Here is a 20,146-nt window from a genome sequence, read left to right on the forward strand (position 1 = left end):
AGCAGATCATTCACATCAATGCCATGCTGTTTATAGTACTTTGAATGTCTTTACCCGGAAGCGTTTATTCAGAGTTAATGTGACCTTTTAATACGTTGCATGCTTTGCTGGTCATATTGTTTGAAGTGGCCCACCTGTTATCGGCATGCCTGGAGAACACCAGTGAGAAGCACATGCAGGGGATCTGTAACTGACCACAATAAGGAACTGGTTGTGTTGTTTTTTCCTGTAAATCACACTTCATTAATGGCTTAACAAATGAATACATTTCCCTTTCCATCATGATTTAATTCTGTTATCATTTTTAGAGGTTTATGTTGTTTGGCCTGAGTGAATCAATCCTGCTTCACCCTCAAACACTCCTGGACTCAGCTTGTTAAATACTCAGGATTCGAGAGTAACGGATTACACATAACAACACTAAACGAGTCTCAAAGAGGAAAGAGACTCGAGTGAAACCATAGCTTATCTTCCTGTTCTTTCACATGGACTGTAGTTTAAAGGATGTTTTCACTGATGGAACATTTCTTCATCTTCTGTATAAAACTGAAACGCAGCATTTTCTGTTTGCTCAGATTTAGTTTTTGCTTTTTTAACATAACATTATCTGTTAGTCTATAGACTACTGGCCTTATATGCTTAATAAAAAAGTACAAAACCCCCAAACTGTACAGAGGACACATTTTTAAAACTAAGTATCTTGGTTCTTTTCTAATGTTACAGTGTTCTCTAGAATCTTGAAAGTCCTAAATATTACACATTCTCTGGCACGTATTTGCATTGCATCTGATATTGAGGTAATCTTAAGTAAAGGAAAGTATTCAGGCTACATTCCTTACGACCTCCCATCCCATACTACTTCAGATTTGGACTCAAGTTGACAAAATGCAACAATGCTCAAAGAGGTTTACTGAATAAGAAACATGAAGTGTGTGGGAACTAAGTCTCCCTGAAACAGCCTTGACATCGAGATCACCTCATACCGCTCACCTCTTTAAAATGTTGACTATTTCCCAGTCTGCAAACCAAACCTATGAGCTCATAAAACAAGTTCAGAGCTGATTTTCTCATGGATGTCCAAAATGTGAAAAACTGTAATACAGTGTTTCAAAACTTTATCATAAACCTTTGACGTCACATGTCACCCAGTTTGCTGTGAAAAGTTCCTGTGAACCCAGACCACCCGAGCACATGGTGAACCGGTCAGAGGACGATAACGCTGAAATGTGTCACACATTCCTGCCTGTCTGCTCAGCTCTCAGTGCCGCAGCTCACTGACGCTTATTTGGAGGGAAAAGAGACAGGCTGCCAAAAACTGAATCAGTTAGATGAAATGAGAGAAGCCTTTTACTAACTCCTCCAAATGATTAATACGAGTCAAAGAACTGGAGCAGACCGGACCGGGCTGCCCTTGTCCTGAAGTGACTCACATGTGTGTACGTCACTTGCAAAAAGCTGTGGACAGAGTGGCAAGACCAACCAGTGATACATATATTATCTGGTAAGGTCTTTGCACGTAAGATAAAATACAGAACAAAAGAAGTGACTGGAAATATTTATAAAACAACAGGGGGGGGTGGGGGGGTGTTAGTGAGGCTGCTACTTTGAAAGCAGAGAGCAAACCTTTGCTGACTGGTACCACGTGGAGGGGAAACCATGTGTGTGTGTGTGTGTGTGTGTGTGTGTGTGTGTGTGTGTGTGTGTGTGTGTGTGTGTGTGTGTGTGTGTGTGTGTGTGTGTGTGTGTGTGTGTGTGTGTGTGTGTGTGTGTGTGTGTGCAGTCAGATGTTGGAGTAGCCATGCATGGGAGGAATTAGTGCGGGTGTGGTCCATCCCTATTTTCCTATTGGCTGATTTCTGACAGCTTACAGTTAACCATAGCCCGGCACAGGAGAGAGGGGGATTCAATGCTCTGAGAGGAAAGAAGGGGAGGGGATATCAGAAAATCCGAAATGAGGAATCCTATTTGTCCCATAGCACGACTTGTAAAACTGCAATTGCTCTAACAACAAAGAGAGGAATGGTAAAGGGAAACAAGGAACCAAAACCAAAACGTTTTTATGAAAAACGGAAAAACTGAACTGAAAGGGAAATTGAATAGACATGACATTCCACAACATCACCAGATTGTCAGATTAATCCAAAAGGAAAATATGAATTTGGTTGAGTCTCAGAAAGTTCCAGAAAGTAGTTAAGCCTCTCCCTGAGTAAGCAATCTCTAATATCCCTCTGTCTGCACTCCTGAGAGACGTTTGGCAAAACTGTTTGGCTGAGCATCACTCAGAATCCTCTTACGGTATTTCCAAATCATAATTTCAAGCATGAATTTTATATAAAAACATTGGCTTTGACTTTCTATCAGTCTGGCACTGAAACTAGTGGAAAAAAATTCATGATGTCAATACGTCTCGAAAGCAATGCAGAGTAAGCATCACGTAAGAGCTATTTCATGCAACTGGAAAATTATAATAATATATAATTTGTCAAGAGTCATTTCTGTGTTGTGTAACTCCACTCTGTTATGCTCTCCGTTGTCACCGAGCCAACGCACATCCCATCAACATTTCAGCAGCTCCCACTCTGTTGTGATTAACATCTTTTGTGGCTTTCATCAAATTGTCTTTTGTACACAACCAAGAGTGTAGCCGGGGGACAAATAGGATGCACAACTCAGCTTTTTAAAGATGCGAATGTGTGTGAGTGTGTGAGTGTGTGAGTGTGCTTACACCTGGTCATTCCTGTCCATTCTGCTGTACATGCTCCATCAGGGGTGAGCGACCATGTTGTTTACGTGTCAGTCTGAACCTAAGAGGCGAACTTGGGGGAAATGCCCACCGGTCCAGTCCGGTCCAGAGCAGACGACTGGGTGGAAACTTCAGGAACATGAGCTGCAGTCCTGAGATATCTGACAACACATTTAGGAGCGGAAACTTAAGTGGTGTCAGAAATGGGCCATGCTTACACCTGAGATGTTGATTAAATGTTAGATAAGTGGAGTGTTTTATGATATTGTGCTCCATTAATAGCTTTTAAAGATTAGCATTTTGCTTGTGTCTTATTGAAGGCATTTTGACTTTTAAACTCTAGCTTTCGATGCTAATGAAGACCGGATATGTCAGAGAGAGCAAAACACATCTCTGGAAAGGTCCTTTTTGCCCTGTTTCCCGTTTCAAATCTATAATAAAACTTCAAAGAGGAACAGCTCAATGCTGCAGGGGGTCTAAATTGTATGAATCATATCCCTCACCTCGGCTCTTTGAATGCACGATGCTGCTGCAGGGTCGTTTTTAATGTCAGCTCATATATAGACTAATCAACTGTGTCCCAGTCCTATTTTGAGCAAGGCCGAAGAGAACTTTTTACGAGTTCCCGGTTGCAGTAAAGAGGGTTTATGTCACGACGATGCCACAGCAGATCTAAAGTCTACACGAGAGTTTAAACCCGAAATAGCACGGGAGCAGAGTTCCCCACGCAGCATGCATCCTTTATTTAGAAATGAAGAAAAACTAAGATCACTATCAAAGCCTTTTCAGGTGTGTTAAAGTGTACTTTCCCCTGTCATGCTGCATTGTACAACTTGCCCAATTTCACTGTGTAGATAAGGACTGTGTGCTATTTTGGGAGGGATATCACTCGGAGGGTGTTACACAAAGGGATCTGGGTTAGAGAAGAAGGCCCGTGTGATATCTGGATGCTAATGTCAGCGCAATGATGGCCTAGAAACCTTTAGGCTGCATACAAAGAGCATATATTTATGTCCCACAAAACAGGTGACTGTTTGATAATGTGAGGCCACACGGAGAAGCATGGACACTGTAGAAAACATCTGCATTACACACCCCCACATCTGAGACATTATAATCACTTTCTTAAAGTGACCCTCAGAACTTTGAGCATCATTTTCCTGGAGAGAATGTGCAACCAGTCTAGGGGAGAGGAGCTGGAGTTTGACTTTGGAGGAGAGGCAGAGGTGGAACAAGATCAAATATAGAGGTGGGGGGCACGGACAGATAGGGTGAAAGGGTTTAGCGAGATTGGGTTGAGGATTGGGAAGGAGACGACAGATTGGATGTATGATATAACAGTGAGAAGGTACAGGAAGGCCTGGACACGCTGCCCACCAGACAGCCCGCCCCCTCAGGCCCCGCTGCACCTGTTGTTTTTCAGCAATGAGACGCACCGATGGGGTGGGCCGGGGGGTCTGAGTGGGAAGGAGGGGGTGTCTTTTGCTCCCTGTGACTCAGGAGAATCTGAGCAGGCACTGAGAGGGAGAGTTAAAGCTGAGCAGGGACATTGGGAGGGAGCAGAGAGGGGGGCAATGGGAGCTATGCTATGAGTCAGCCATTGCTAAAAAAGGAAACTAAGCGACTTCATCGGGGGACCGGCAGGGTAAAATAAGATAAGTGGTGAAGCAGCACTCCTTAGCTCGGCCCCTCAGAACAGAAACTGACCAAGGACTTTGGGCAGGGTGTTGCATAAAAAACACATCAGGTTTCACATTGTGTAACCCGGTGGTTTGACCCGGTAGCTCGCCTGCAGATATCATATTTTGTACGCCACAAATAGGTCTGAAAAACAAGGGACTTTAACGTAACTAAATCACCTGGGGTCTCAATTTTTCAAGATGTGTTAACAATTTGTTGTCCATCACCTGCTTCGATGTTCTCAGATAGATGTTATTTAATGAAGTGGTGAAAAAGATACTATATTTAAACAGTCTAATTAATGCACATCACCACTTTAAAAGGTATTAACTGCAACATCTACGTGGTCTATATGTAGGCAACACCCACGCTATGTTTTGGAGCTGAATCCTCTATGATATAACAGAGAGAGTGTGAGAGAGTACCACTGGTTAAAATATCTCACATTCCTCCCCTCTAACGCTCAGAATAGAGCGGAGAGAGCACACGCCGTTGCTCATCGTGGTGAGTATTATAAGCAAACCTGACAAACTGTTCTGTTTACTGTCCCTGTTCTGGCTGTGATGACAGTATAAGCAGTGGAGCATGGCAGACATCCTACCTACGCAACAGTACATAGCTGTAGGCTTAATCCCTCTGCAGCATGAAAAACAGAAATCAACCTGACGTCATTCTCCGTCAGGCTTGTTTTTCTGCATGTGGCTCAGTTACAATGATCCCCCGTGGGGCTGGATTTACTCAACCTCTCATCTTATGTCCCACAAGTGCATTTGGAGATAAAGATTGCCCGGCTCAGGACATACAGTAATTGTCTTTCAATAACTAAAAAACCTCCCCTAATATTAGCTGCAGTCCCTTGAACCTGACCCTCTTCCTTCTATTTTGGCTGATGCAAACTGTGCAGGACGCTGCCCGGCCGTAGTAATGGCAAGGTCTTGAACTTGTGGTGCTGCGAAAGAGCTGCAAACATGCCAGTGGAGTGCAGTGTTTGTGATTGAAGGATGGTTGGAGGTGGAATGCTGACCATGCTGGGACTTTGGTATGGCAGGGATGGGAGTCCTGGCATGTGAACATAGCACGCTGAGTGTCACTCACTGCAGGTTCCTGTTCGTACTAAATATGGAGGGCCTACTACAGCCTAGAGCTTTACTGGGGATTTCGAAAAGGGATTTTCTATTAACACCATCGTTATAAATCACACTCAGTCAATGTATGAAGACTGGTGTGCTATTGCTACTGTTGGTCACAGACTGTCCCATTTCTTTACTTTTAAAAAATTGTTTTAGCACAGTAACACATATGCATGGCAAGGCACGTGTACTCATATAGCACATTTCAACCTGAGGAAATTCAAGGTGCTTTACAAAAAACATTGAGATGTAGTGCAACAGAAACACATCATAAAATGACAATGAAAAACATAAAAAGCAAACAGAATACAAAGTGAAGACAGGTATATAATACAAGAATAAAGGTTCCAGTGTAACCTATATATACGATATTAATAGTTATGTTGATTCATAGAAATTTAGAAGAGTTTTTGAAGCGTTAAGGCAGTGATTTAAAAGAGGAATCGGATATTTCATGGAAGGACTTATTTACTGTCAGTCTCAAAACTCACAAGCAATAGACACTACTTGTGTGCACTGTATTAATTATTCAAAGTTAAGACTTGTGTGTGTATAGAGACAATATCCAGGGACAAAAGGCATCGCCAAGGTTAATCTAATGTGAAATTACAGCAGGGTAAACAAAGTGAAAGGTCTTGCTTTGTGTCAGGGTGAGATATTCTCTCAGCTGTCCAATGTGGTGCATTCAGGGAACGTAAACAACTTGTTCCTGGCAAGGTCGAAAAACAGCCCGGCTTTCAGTGACGAAAAAGCAGCAGCCTCCGCTGTCAGCCTCTCCGTGCAGAAGTGCTCCGAACTGGAATGAACCAGCTGCCGAGAAAGATCATGAAGAGAAGCCCTTGAAAGAAAAAAAAAAGTCCCCCCTCCGCCGCTCTGTACAGTCTATCTGAAGCTCTATCTCTTTGCCTTTCTTTGTGCCTGTGGAGAAACACAGAGCGAGTGTGGGCTCAGATGGACAGATGGAGAGCTGGCTGCTGCTGTGTGTGAGTGTTTGTTATGAAGGGCTGATAAAGAAGTCCAGTGACTATGGTCCTTGATGTACTTTCTTATATGATTAAACTAATGCTTGCAAACTCAGATCTTTTTGAAGCATCGGTGATTTCCCTCAGCACTCATGGAAAAATGTGTCATATTGTTACTTCAGTTGGCCTGACCTTCACTGTGCAGGATGGTGTGTGTGCAGGCTGTTTGCACACTCATCTACTGAAAGAGGAACGTTTTCTCTGTTTAAAACGTGGCGTGCGTGACTTTGACATCACATGCTTTTGACATCACATCAGGAGTTGTTTGCATATTGAATCGGGATCAAACATGCAATTTATACAAGTGTAATGTAGACTTGATGTAAAATCAAAGCCTTGAGGGCAAATACTGAAGCTAAAGATATTCAATGATTGATCATAATTTCTTCAATTGGCTTAAATATTTGAAGTTTAATAAGTTAAGGGTGTTCAGCTAGTCAAGGAAAGGGTTGCTGGTTAGGGTGCTAGGTAGGAGGAGAATAGACAGGCTATGATGAGCTAATGAGGATAGCCAATAGAGTGTTTTAGACTTTTTTTTGCAGGGTGACAATATCTTTTGAGAAGGAAAAGAATCGACTGATTAGATGCAAAGAGTAAGAGTTCCTTGTTTCGTTACATAGGATTGATCAGAAATGATTGAAAATATACACATTTGTTCAGGAATAAACACAGAAAAAATCTGAATATTAGATTCCTGGAGAAATACAGTGTGTGACCTTCCTTTTGAACGTTTCCTGCAGCTTAGTAAATAAGTAAGAACCAATTAATGTCTGACACAAAGCTCTGAGATTTACAGGGAAGGAAGCAGCGTGTTAATGACAAACAAACAGAAGCTTAACTCTGCCAAATATTAAAAGTAATGAGCCGCAGAGGCCGGCCATGACCTGGATGTGTCTCCAAAACATCAAAATCACTTATAATTTTAAGAAATATTTAACAAATGCAAACATTAAAATATTGAAATTTCTCAGATGCTTTCATCAAGTCACATCCGTATCTCTGGATCAGTTCATGCTAAATATTTTCAGACCTGTAGTAATATAGGGTGTTCCTTTATTTTGAGGAATATGTGGGCTTGCATCGATGCTGCGCTCCAGGCCTCAATGTGGAGATCTGTGTGTGTGTGTGTGTGTGTGTGTGTGTGTGTGTGTGTGTGTGTGTGTGTGTGTGTGTGTGTGTGTGTGTGTGTGTGTGTGTGTGTGTGTGTGTGTGTGTGTGTGTGTGTGTGTGTGTTTCTATTATTTCTATTATGTCACAATGATGATGATGCACTGGCAGGCAAGCGTTCAGGGGCCTCTGTCCAAACCCCGCCCATTCCCATCCATGCTGAACGTGCCTGGTCACAGCAGGCTGGTGAGAACCTCTGGATCACAGGGGGCTTCTGGGTAGTGGGATTAGCTGGTGAGAGGAAACAGCTGAGGCCTGTGTAGCGTCAGCACTTGCTAATCAACGCTCCCTCCACACACATGCACGCCGCCCCAATCTATGCTCTCCCTCAATAATCCCCTCCTCCTTTTTTTCACAGGGGTCAGGCACCCACAAAGGCCCACAAAAGCCGGAGAGGGGGGGGACAAAGGCAAACTGAAGTGCTTGGTCAAAGCTGACAGGGCTGCTGAGTCATCACTGATGCTGGCTCAAACTGATAATTTGCAGAAATTGTGAGTAAGTTTGATGAGCGGTCACTTTGTATTCAACATGTCCGTGTCTGGGCTAACGCTTTGGAGGCTGCTTTTTCCTTTCTTCTTCACACTACCGTTAATGCAGAGTCGTGCGTCACAGAGGACATTTAGACATCAAAATCTGTCAAGTTCACTTATGCAAGAGCTCTGACATTCGTCCTTTCTTTTCTTTTTTTTCAGAGATCACACTGGGCATTTTGTTCCAGCTTGACCTATAGGTCTACACCAGACATGCAGCAACACAGTGCATTCATTCACATCCTGCCTGATCGAATTTGCCGAGCTCATTTGTGCATACATGCTCGTATTCTCCAAGAAAATCAATCAGTGTAAAGCCGGGAGGACGTCACACATAAGCCGATGGGGTACGAGTTAAATTGATTGACTTCTCACGAAACACACTGTTGAACATTGTGTGTAGTATAGACAAACAACCCTGTTTAAAGATAGAGCACGTTAAATATTATTACTTGCCAACACAAAAATGAAACTTTGGAAAGGCATTTCATTTGTAGAAGTTAAAAAAACAGTTAATAAAAGTCTGATGGTTGAACATTGTGTATTAGCCTTTGATGCAGGCCGCCGTGTCCGCTCTTGTGCATGCATCTTTCAGCAGGGATCAATAAATCATGGGTTTTGTTTTATGGGGACCGGTGACTGTAGTTCACTTGACTTGAAGCCATGGACTCCTCTCAGGTTTCACTGAGGTTCCTCGAGAGGGGAGCGGTGACTCATCCTCGAGCTCTTTACTTTTCAAAGGGGGCAACAGCTCAGAAATGATTCAACATTATGATTTTTGACGAACATCATATGGATCATAATTACATCTAGGTCAATGTTTGTATGTAGTGTCTCTCCTGGGACATGTCTCCATGCTTTAATGTTCAAAAAGCTCTTTATTGTTTTCATACTGCCTGTGCTGCAGCACCTCTTTCCACCCTCTGTCGGAAACCAGAGCCCAGTCTGCTCTGATTGGTTAGCTCTGTTGTGATTGATCAACTCTAAGAGATGTCCCGCCCCTTAGCCTGTCATGTACAATGTGTTGAAGCAATATCCAATAGAAGCTCAAGTGTAACACAGTGGTGTCATTATGTAACAGAGGTAAACAAAGGAGTTCAATGGAGGCGTTTCAGGCAGGGGCGAGATTGCGAGGGAGAGTAACTTTGGGATTTTAGCCTTTGAAGACCATTGACATGCACACAAACATATATAACACACTACAGGAAAGGGAAAACCCTGAAAAGCATAATAGGGCCCCTTTAAAATGGACTATTTGAGAACAAGCTATTTTCTTATACAAGGAACATCTCACCTATGAGGAACATTTTTTCTCTACCAATAAAGCCAAACTGAGCCGATAATAAAAGGTAGAAAGGCAGTGTAAATGATTTGGCCTGAAGCAGTCACATAATTCACACAAGTGGTACTTACGCCAATAGGAAAGTGCAGCTTTTCTAAGCTTTGCTTCTCCTTTTCTGACCCGAGGGATCGTCACAGTAAACCCATGGAACTCCTTTTGTTAAAGACCATGGTGGACATGTTCAGACAGAGAGAAAAAAGTCCTGAGCCGTATGACTTTGAAGTACTACTGATGGCGTTTAGGGGGAAATTACATTTCTGATCTCCTGCTTCATTACTAATCATCCAGGTCTGCTTCAGAGTCAAGACTCAACATGGACAAGCAGCATTTAGTTTTATTATGCTCCATATATCTGGAACAAACTATCAGAAAACTGCTGCTGCAAATCATGGCTTGTAAATCCAGGCTGGAGATTTTTCCGTCTGCTGCTGCCTTTTATTGAATCAAATAACTATTCATATCTCATGCACTATTCATGTATTTTATATCCAGTCTTATTCAATTTTGGCTCTTTTTTAAATATCTATCCTCTTGGCTTTATAAAATGCTTGATAAGGATTGTTACTTCTGATCTATGTTTGATGATTTCCATTACTGAACAGTCGGAGGATGGGTCAGGTGCGGCTGCAAGGAATTGTGGGACAGCGTTAACTCCTTTCCTTTGGTTAAGGATGGTCCAGTGTATCCAAAGTCATCAGGAAACATCCTCTTGGGATTTATTTTTAAAAGGTATTTGAATGAGATATTGTATGTTTCTTGTTTACTCTGTCTTAATGCTTTTCATGTTTTGGTAAAGCACTTTGAAATGCCTTGTTGAATGCTGCTAAACTCCCCTTGTCTTTGCCAGTCTTTTGTGACGGTAAAATCTGTTTCTGACATTAAAAGTGTGACAAAAACCCAATAAATAGTCTTTAATTATAAGTAGGTTTTGTTTTTCAATTCATTTTAAAACGTATTCAATCCAGTCCAACTTCCTGCCTGCAGAGGCCAGGTGCAGTTGTTTAAACCGCCTCCAGGGGCAGTGTTGTTCCACTTTTGAAAAGGATAATCTGTATCCAGCAGAGTGGAGACCTGTTTGCTTCTAATCTGAAACTGGAATGACCCAAATAAAGTAGATTTGGGGGTAAAGCGTGGGTAAATGATTAATTTAGTTGCAGCTTTGACTCTGTGTGCTTTGGACGGGTCGTAGTTATTTCAACACTGCTGCTCGGATAAACAAAATGTAGTTTATCGTCACGAATTCATACAATAAAAGCGTGTAGGGTGAACTTGTATGATGGTGTTCCAAGAAATTCAAGTCACAGTCCATTGTAATTTAGAACAAAATGTTTATTCAAATCAAAGGAAGAACTAGACAAAAGGTTAAACCATTCAGAACATAGCATATTCATAGAATATCTATACATCGTCATGTTCAAAAGACCAAAACAAAAGATCAAAAACAAAACATACAAATGGAGAATGAGGAAAATTCAGTGAGTGATATTGCACTTTGTTTCTAAAATGTTTCAGATCCTGTCTCCCAGGTTGCTGTTTTGTTTTTTTATATCTGTGAACATTTCAGTTCCTGCCTTTTAAATCAGGTCAGGAGTTTAGCTTAGTTTTGACACTGGACTACTCTGCGACCCGAGCAAATGGACTATGGAATTGACCAACCTGAAACAAATATGTAAGCTTATTCATTAGTGTGTAGCTCGATCCCTAAGATAAAACCCAAACAAAGAAACTTCAAAAAAAGGATAGCCTACTGTGGAAGAAGTTGTGTCTGCTATCCCAGGCTATCGAAATGTTTGAATGATACGAGGGAAGGGGTGCTGATCAACAGCTGCCACCCCCACACCTGAGGGGGATCGGAGAGGTCAGGGAGACTAACTCAGGAAGGCTGCTTTTTAAACTAGGAAGCAAACTATATTAATGCCCAGAAATACATACAAAAAAAACCCTCATCATCTTCAGAGGCCTGTCCAGGATCTTGCTTCTAAAAAAGGACTTTTTTTTTTTTTTTAATCCTCTTCCCTTTTTGTCCTTGAAACATGGAAAGGTCTAAAACAAATACAGGTGTGTACGGACAAAATAAACAAGAGTTAACGTAGACGCTGAAAAATGAAGAGTCATGATCAGGTCTTTTCTGTGTCAAGGCCACTAAGATAAGATCACTTTTATAATCTGCAGTCTGTCGATTACTCTCTGAAGCGGTTTAGTTAGTTGCCAACTGGATCTCCGTAAGAGCGTGCACACACATTCACACACACACACACACACACACACGCATACAAACCTGTGTCAGCTACGTTAAAGATGTAAACTTTAAAGAAAAGTTGGTAATCTTAACAAAAAACGTCCTACAAAGCAGTGCTTTACTGAAAAAGTCCTAACATGGTAATAACTACCAATTTCTCCAAACCTTCACCATTGAATGCTTTTTTTTTTGTATTATTTCTATTTTCTTATCAAAAAAAAGTGCTGCTTTTCTTTTCTTCCTGACTATGCCAAACCTCTGTTGCAGCTGGTCTTTTGTGCTGAATGAGTTAGAAAACCAATGTATTACTCATGTCAGCCTACTACTACTTGTTCTGACCAAACTGAACAAAGGTTTCGCAACGTCCCCAGCTTTTCTTTTTTTTTATATTTATTTGTGCTGGGTTTGCTTCTTTAAAAACACAGAAGCAGGGTCACTCCTCTTTCTCCATTTTTTTTTTTTTTTTAATAGCTAGCATTCTGGTTTCACTGGTCTGGTTGGATGAACTGGGCAAGTGCAGCAGGACAAAAATAAAGGGAATGTGATTCATCTCAGAAAGCTTGCGTCACTGCGGGTCTACTCTCTAGTTTTTGGAAAAGTATTCATTATTATTATTAGCAGCGCATTTAAAAACTTAAAACATTTTCTTTACCTTTTTTCTTTCTCCACCAAACATTTGGCATGTGAGACGACCACCTGAGACAGTGCTTTTTGGGCAGTTATGCAAGCCTGGTTAGCCCTGAGATTAGGAGTAGAGGGGCTGCAGGTAATAAGGGTGAGGCGAGTCCCTCCACAATACACCACGCTCTCTGTTTCACTCACACACACACACACACACACACAGATACACACTTTTCAGCTACAATTTGAGTGGCAAATGCAAGGTCTGCAACCCTCCTAGTCCAAATTCAGAGCAACCTCAACACAAAAAGAAGCCATTCTAGGATTGGAGTCGAAATACAAACTAACAGAACTGAAGTAAAAGCGGAGGGAAGCCACACATGGATCCAAGCTGAAGCGGCAACATCGTAAAGAGCTTCCAGATGGAAATAATGTGCTGCAGTTTTCGAAAAAAGTCCAGTCTAGTTGTTATAAGTCACTGAGGGAAAAGTCATAGGGAGAAAAAGAAATATCTTCTCTAATTCAGTGCATTGTTCTTGTCCTTGTCAATCTTCTTCTTTTTTTTTTAAACAAACAAAAAGCAAATCCTGTTCTCAGCATTGCTCGAAGTGATGAAGAGGAAAAAAATGTAAGCCTTGCAGTCTTATATTTGTAGTCTGGCGCGTTACAAGGCTGGAACCAAACTATTAGTGATTTTTTTCTTTTTTCATTAAACAGAGCCACACAACTCAAGTAAAGAATAAAATGTGCAAAACAGAAATCCAAAATGAGGCAGGAGGAATTAGTCTTTGCTCTGGTACTGACTGCTGCCGCTGAGCGCTCTCATTCATACGGACTGCGGTGTTGCTCTCTTTGCCCCGTTTTCTTTAGGTTGATTCTGCTGAAGTCGGGACATGATTAGTCTCGCCCTTTGTGTGAGGAGCCATGTCCTTATGTGCCATGAGTACAGAAGAATCAAAAGGTTAAAGAGGAGCTTCAGCAGGCCGAGCCTCGTCTTCATCGTCAATACTATCACCGGGGCTCTGGCTACCAGTGGGGTGTTTTATCATACAGACTGAATATGTGTTCACCTGTATACATCCCCCCCCTCAGCAGGCTGACAGGAAGGAAGCGATGCCCCAAACTAGTGGCTCCCGTTTCTCTCGCTGGGGGAAGGCAGGAACAGATTTGTCCAACTCGACTGTGGACATAGGTCCAAGTCTTTGTCGGTTGGTTGGACACTTTGTTTTTCCTCCGACGTCAACAGCGTTGTGGGAACGTTGTTGTTGGAGAAAAATAAACAAAGCTGAGCCTTGCAAGCCGGTTTCTTTCTTAGGGATCCCCGAGTCGCTCAGGGGAATTTCAGAGAAACCCTTCAACGTGACGGGCAGGCGTCCAGTCTGCGCTCCTCCGTGCGTCTGGCGTGTTCTGGGTTGGGATCGATCTGGAGTGGAGAGAGGACGGAAAAATGTTTTGTTTGAAATGAACTTAAAATACAAATACAAAAAGCTCTGCTTGATGTTATTTAGTACAGAGCGGCACCGCTGTGAGTGGCAGCCTGTTTTGGCAGCGCTCCCGTTTGATTCTAATCAATACTGTCACTTAGATTTGTAATTTGTTATTCCAGTTATCCATGACGAACTCTAAACAGTGCTTTTTCTGTTGCTGCAAAGACACCTGAATTTCCCTTCAGGCTTATTTACAGCTAATTGTTGTTTTTTCTTTGTTCTGATAAATTGCAATCACTATTAAATGCATACGTTTTGTAGACAAGTCGTGTGTTCTCTATAACATTGGGATTTTTAACATGATCGAGGTTAATTTGGTGCTTACCTCAGAGTACAGAGGAGGAGGCTGGAAGCGGAACTCGTGAATGTAGGCGAAGAGCGGTCCATTCAGGTCCTCGCGGGCTGCAGGGACGTCCAGACTGCTCTGCCTCTGCTCTTCTGTCACAATCTCTGCATAGCTTGGAGGAGCTGCAGAGGAGGCGCAAAACCACATGTTAGCATCCTAGCTAAAAAATAAGTTATGAAATCTGCATCAAGACCTTGAGATCCAACCTACCTTCCGGTCTCTCTGGGAGCCCCATGCCAAGCCAGCTCATGCTGCACTGGCTGCTGACGCTGGAGGTACGGGAGCCAAAGGGGTGGAGGGGGATGGTGCCGATGACCAGGGGCAGGTTCAGGGACAGGTTAATCGCCCCAGGTATGTCAACGTAAACCTGAGCACAGAAAAAAAAGACACCAGTGCAGGTTAGAATAAGCAAAGGGCTTTGGAGATGAGCATTTAGCATGAAATTAGACATCCGTACAATCTTCTTTAAGATAAAACACTATACTGGGCTAAATGGGTTGTGCAGTCGCTCTGCAAAATGTGGGTCAATGACTTTAGGGTTGATTATGCAAGGAAAAGCTGTAGCCTGGTGGCTGTCTGTCTGCAAGGTAAAGAGGTTATAAGCACCCTCAGGACAGGCGCTACTAAGAATATTCTGGGCTAATGCTCTTAGCAGCATGTGGAGATAACACCTGGTGAAATCCTGGCGAGTCAGTCAAATCCTTCACCAGGAGAGTTATTGGCTTACTAGGAAATATTGATTCTGTGCTGAGTAATGGTGGTAATAGGGACCAGAGGAGAGGCAGTAATGACCCATGAGTTGTGCCAATGATCTCTATACTAAATGTGATGTAGGACAAAGCCCAAATATAGCAAGACTGTACTAACCATGAGGGAGTACTCCACTCTGATAATGCTGCAGTCCAGGATGGAGGGGGAGACAGGTGGGATCTTCAGCATCTTGCCGTTCCAGGTCTCCGTTTTACCCGAGGACAGAGACTCTCCCCGCAGGTTGGCCACCAGCTGCTTGACCTCCTTCATCTTCCCTTTGGCATAGAAGGTCTGGGTCTGGTAAATGGCCGCCTTTGGCACCACCATGCGGGAGGAGCAGTTCTCAATCTCTGCAAAGATCTGGATCGACTCTCCTACAGAAATAGAGATGGTAGAGGAGAGGTCAATTGATGTTTTTCTATCAATGGATGTCATCATCTTTGTGGTATTGCCGATCAATGCAGCATCAAGGTATCTGGTTAATAGATGACTCAAAGTTGCATTATAAATCTTTTACTTATTCTTACCTGGGGTGTATCCCTTCCTTTCAATTTTGGCACTTAGGGAAATAGGACCTGAGGTGCAGAACCAACAGCAAAGCGTCTTGTCTTTCGTGCCGGCCTGTGGTGACTGAAGCGAAAAGAGAAGATGCATTAGCAAAATTCTGGAGTTTTCTCACTATATTCCCCACCCCAAACTTGGTATTATAAGTTATAAACTACTCTGTTCCTCGTTTCCATAGGACACTCAGCCAAAAAATGTCACTTTGACACTAAAAAATCATGTTGAACTGAGCCCCACTGAATTCAGATACCCCAAGAACAAAGTCTCATCCAATTTCAAAGATTTTTTGACCCTAACTTACCAGCAATAATGGAGTGTTGATGTCAATGTGCTCAAAGACTGTAAATTCCTTCTTGGTCTTCATGGGCAGGAGCCAAGGCCTGTGGAGTTCTGCTTTTACCCAATAGCGCACACTGCCATGCTTCCCTTCGAAAGAGGTAGCCAGAGGTCTACATGTAAGACAAAAAAAGAAGCGAAAGGGTTAACATTTTTACAGCTGAATAATGAGGTTGGTATTCTGTGACTCAGGGGTAGTATTAAGACACTCACGTCTGTGGAAGCTCGAGGCTGAATGCATACTCATGTCTTCCTGAATGGATAGTGGTGAGTCCTTCCTCCGAGTTGTCATCGTCTGAAAAACAAGGAGGACAATATTCCAAACACATGTATACCATACCTGGGCAAAATGCTCTACGAAGGCATCTGAAAGTCATACCAAAAACACAGGGTGGGGGAGACAAAAGAGAATAGCGGATTTTACTATCATATCGGTCTGAAAAAAAATATGTGTATAGAGTTGAGACTACTATTGAGAGCAAACCAAAGACTGTTTAAGGTGCCAGAAACTGAGCTTGCAAGATTGTGCTTTTGCGTCAACAAAGAAGACTCGTCCCAGAGATCCCATTGTGGAAAATGTAATGGAAATACAGACTATTACTGGGGAATCTCTGCTATATGGGGCAACAATAAAATCCCTATCACGGATTATTCTCTCCCATCAATTAGTTTGTCATTTATCTCGGGAAAAACAACATAGCACCGTTTCCATCCAGAGGGAGGAAAGGACATGTTGTAACCGTCACGAATCTTTAAAATTACATATTGTAAAAAATGTTTTAATTAAAAACAACAGGAGCTGGTTCGACAGGCCGGGTGTGTTTCTGCCAGCTCAGCAGTACCTCCCCCAGCAGCAGCAGCAGCAGCAGCAGCAGCAGCCGCCGTGTGGTAAACAAGTGCAGAGCTGTCAGTCAAACGGCAGACTCCAGCAGGAGGAGACCGGCCTAAACCGGTGCGAGCAGCTCCACAGCCGCTGCGCTCATTACGCATTCACTGTGCGACACCGCAGTCATCACTACAACAACCAGCCGGTTTCTACCAAAAACTACCGCAGTATTTCACCGATTTATCCACTTAAACATCACAGAGAATGTTTTATAAACAACGTTTTGTCGAAATGTATTCGGTCAGAGTTCATTATTGGCGAATGGCGTGGCATTGCACTAGTTTGTAACAATGCATACTCCTTAATTAACCTTCAGCTCGTCTGTTAATTAACAATTTGCTTTGCCATTTGCCTTAAAATGACTGAATTCCGAGCAGTATGACAGCCAGACAAACATCTCCTGCTGCACACAAAAAAAAGGCTGCTGCAGAGGAACTATTTCTTCGTAACGTCAAAGACAAACACTGATAATTGAAATCGAAAATGCACCTCAATATATAACCGCTTTTACTAAGAACACTGCAGCAAAAAATACCGAGAATCAACACAATAATAATGAACCATGAAAATAGCATGTTTATTCAATGTTTTTGCTGCAGATATATCATTGCAAAAAAAAAAAGATGTTGCAGATGGGCAAATACAAACCCAAACCATTCAAAGAAAAAAAGGCCCACAAATGCACTTACAAAGTATGCATTTTACTATCAGAAACGTCAACCCCTGTGCGGATAAAGTGACGCCAATATGTCTGAAGCACAAACCCTCCGACAATAAAGCCCAACCTACAGTATTCTTATTACTTTCCAATTAAACATAGGCCTATTGGGTGCAAAAGAAACACATTCAATGCAAAATAGCGGAGAGATTTACAGCGTTTCATAGAATCTGAAACAAACTACAGGTGCTTCGATCGAGCCTTTCCATTTTGCAGGTGTTTCTTAATTAAAAAGTTGCAGACCGTTCTGTCACTCTCTGCAAAAAAAGGTGATGTCATTGGCCACACATGAGCACCTCAGCCTATCACACACGGGTGAGGGAGGGGCCTTACGTCTTAGCTCCGCCCCCTCCCGGTCCAGTTTTCTGAACAGGATTGAACCGCTTTGAACAATGGGTGGAAACTTAAGAAAAGCTACAAAGAAACACCAAATATGATGCGTTTCTGCATTGAAAACGCCTAACAAAGATACACACACATCACTGCAAGATATGTATATATCGTCCTGTGTATTAGGTACGCATTTTGCTCGCTTTATGCTTGAAATACTCTGAAAAAAACAGATGCTCCAAGCTGCTGTCATTCATTCTGACACCTTGACACAAACAAGTAACGATGGAGCTCAATGTACCCAAAGTCACCAAACTCTGTACGCAACCGCATTAAAAAGAGGTTATCATTTCTAATCAATTATTATATAAAATTAGCTTTGTTACTGACATTCAGGACAAACAGCATCCTCCAGCACAAAGAGCATCAATTTCTATAAAACTTGTCTTATAATAAATAAAACTCTCTTACCTCTCTCGTGCCCAATTAAGATATCTTTGTGATTTAGATATTCCACTTCTTCTGTGTAGTTTTGCGTGTAGGCAGTGTTGGATCCAGCGTTTCTCGATTCAGTCCAACGAACTTTGGCAAATCCTTTGGCGTGGATTTTGAGAGATTTGACTCGGATTTCTCCGGTGACTTCGATGATCACCCTCCCTGAGACGCAGTCCCCGCTGGAGAACACGGGGACATTGCTGTCATTCAGACAGTCGTAGCTTACTCTGAAGCTCTTTACCTTTCCTAGCACCATGGTGGAAAGAGTCAGGCTACAGAGACCTTGAAATAAAAAAAGGGAGTATATGAAAAAATAATTTCATATAAAAAGGGATGCAGTCTTTCAGACACTGATCAGTATCTCTGCCCTGCAAAAAGCAGAAGGCACGATCAGTGGTTTCTGTGCGGGCAGTTCATCGAGATGTGTGATGGCTGAATAACAGCAAAGGGATGCTGTTATCATCCTCCTCTCTGCTCGTTGGTCTCCAGTCAAAGACAAGGAAACCCCCGTAGCTCAGCTCACTTTAAGCGAGCGGCTGTGTGAAAAACAACCTTCCGCGCATGCGCAGGGCTCCGACTGCCCCCTCCTTCCGCCTTCTGGAACAAGGCTCTGGGCCAGATGACAAGTTGGGTCTAACAGCTGAAAGACTGCACAAAGAAATGTTCACAACGCCAGATTAATAGGTTATTCTTTACATGGATTTACAGATATAAACAAAAACAGTCTCAACCTTACTTTTTAGTAGTTTGAGACCTATTCAATCAACATGTTTGGTGATGCACTGTCAAATCCTCATTACTTTTTATTATACACGAGTGTCTGATCAGATTTTAAAATGGGTGCATCACCTCAGAAATCTACACTCCCAAGCCTCATGTCTAGACCTTTAAATCCCTAAAAATTCAGCTGTGAAATAATCCACATATGGTCTCATATATCCAGGGAGCCTCTACCAAACAGAAAACAACAGAGCTGCATCTTGGATGGTGCTTGCTGCATTGACACACCATGTAAAATTCCTGGATTCAATGTAGCACTAGGATTTAAATTTGGGAACAATCTTCTCCTAAAGCCACCTATATATTGATATTTTAGATATATTGTTTTTGTTGTAAGATTAAAATGATCCTTGCACATATGGGGGGTTGGGATTTCTCATTGTGTTCAAGTCACAGTTTGTACAAAAACAACTCTGGAACTCAACACGCCATCTGGTGGTCATCCACGCCTTTTAAAATAAACTGCAGCATCACCTGTTGAACATCAATGATAACAACTCATTCAACTCGTGCAGAAAAAGCACCCCTTCATCTCTAAATAATTAATTTGTATTTGCCATATTAAATCATCAATTCTGATCCAATTCAATTCAAAGGAAGAAGGTGCATGATATAATTTGTAGAGGTCCATGGTTGCAAGATCTATGGTATTTTAAATTGAATGGTGGTTAATTAAAACCCAATTTAAAAAAATGGAATTGTAAATATTAGTTCATACAATCCTGTTAAAAAGTAAAATGATTCTATTTGATTTAACTATGATATATATAGTTTGTCATATCCTATTGACATACTGTACATCTGTGTGTCACCATAATGCGTCATTAGTGCCAGCTCAACAAAATTGTGCAGCACACAGGTTTTGATGAACAGGTGAATGTCGCCCTCTAGAGTTTGAAGTGAATCCTTACACGTTAGCAGTGTTCATTTTAAATTGGAAAAAAAAAGCTCTTATTTTGAAAGCGTAACCGGGAAGTTTA

General features: G+C 42.2%; 1 protein-coding gene and 1 long non-coding RNA gene across 2 annotated transcripts; one reads left to right on the forward strand and one right to left on the reverse strand.

Moving 5' to 3' along the window:
- Positions 1–6,482: 6,482 nt before the first annotated feature.
- Positions 6,483–8,788, forward strand: LOC134873046 (uncharacterized). Its single transcript, XR_010166907.1, has 3 exons — positions 6,483–6,536; positions 8,101–8,233; positions 8,435–8,788. It is a non-coding gene; the product is annotated as an uncharacterized LOC134873046 (long non-coding RNA).
- A 2,134-nt stretch (positions 8,789–10,922) lies between these two features.
- On the reverse strand, positions 10,923–18,896 carry arrdc3a (arrestin domain containing 3a). The gene is made up of 8 exons (XM_063896431.1): positions 18,363–18,896; positions 16,171–16,252; positions 15,923–16,070; positions 15,585–15,687; positions 15,175–15,431; positions 14,518–14,674; positions 14,287–14,429; positions 10,923–13,897 (listed from the first exon to the last, which is right to left on the reverse strand). Exons 1-8 carry the CDS (start codon positions 18,640–18,642, stop codon positions 13,829–13,831), a joined length of 1,239 nt encoding a protein of 412 aa, XP_063752501.1. The 5' UTR covers positions 18,643–18,896; the 3' UTR covers positions 10,923–13,828.
- Between the last annotated feature and the right edge of the window lie 1,250 nt (positions 18,897–20,146).

This window comes from Eleginops maclovinus, chromosome 12 (genome assembly GCF_036324505.1).
Source record: "Eleginops maclovinus isolate JMC-PN-2008 ecotype Puerto Natales chromosome 12, JC_Emac_rtc_rv5, whole genome shotgun sequence".
Lineage (NCBI taxonomy): Eukaryota > Metazoa > Chordata > Actinopteri > Perciformes > Eleginopidae > Eleginops > Eleginops maclovinus.

Excerpts from the sequence above, each read along its gene's own strand:
- arrdc3a (XM_063896431.1), bottom strand. The coding sequence starts at position 18,642 with ATGGTGCTAGGAAAGGTAAAGAGCTTCAGAGTAAGCTACGACTGTCTG. Across the intron at positions 14,675-15,174 it reads GAGTGGAGTACTCCCTCATG|GTTTACGTTGACATACCTGG; the intron begins GTTAGTACAGTC and ends TTCTGTGCTCAG. Across the intron at positions 14,430-14,517 it reads GCTCCCAGAGAGACCGGAAG|CTCCTCCAAGCTATGCAGAG; the intron begins GTAGGTTGGATC and ends CCTCCTCTGCAG.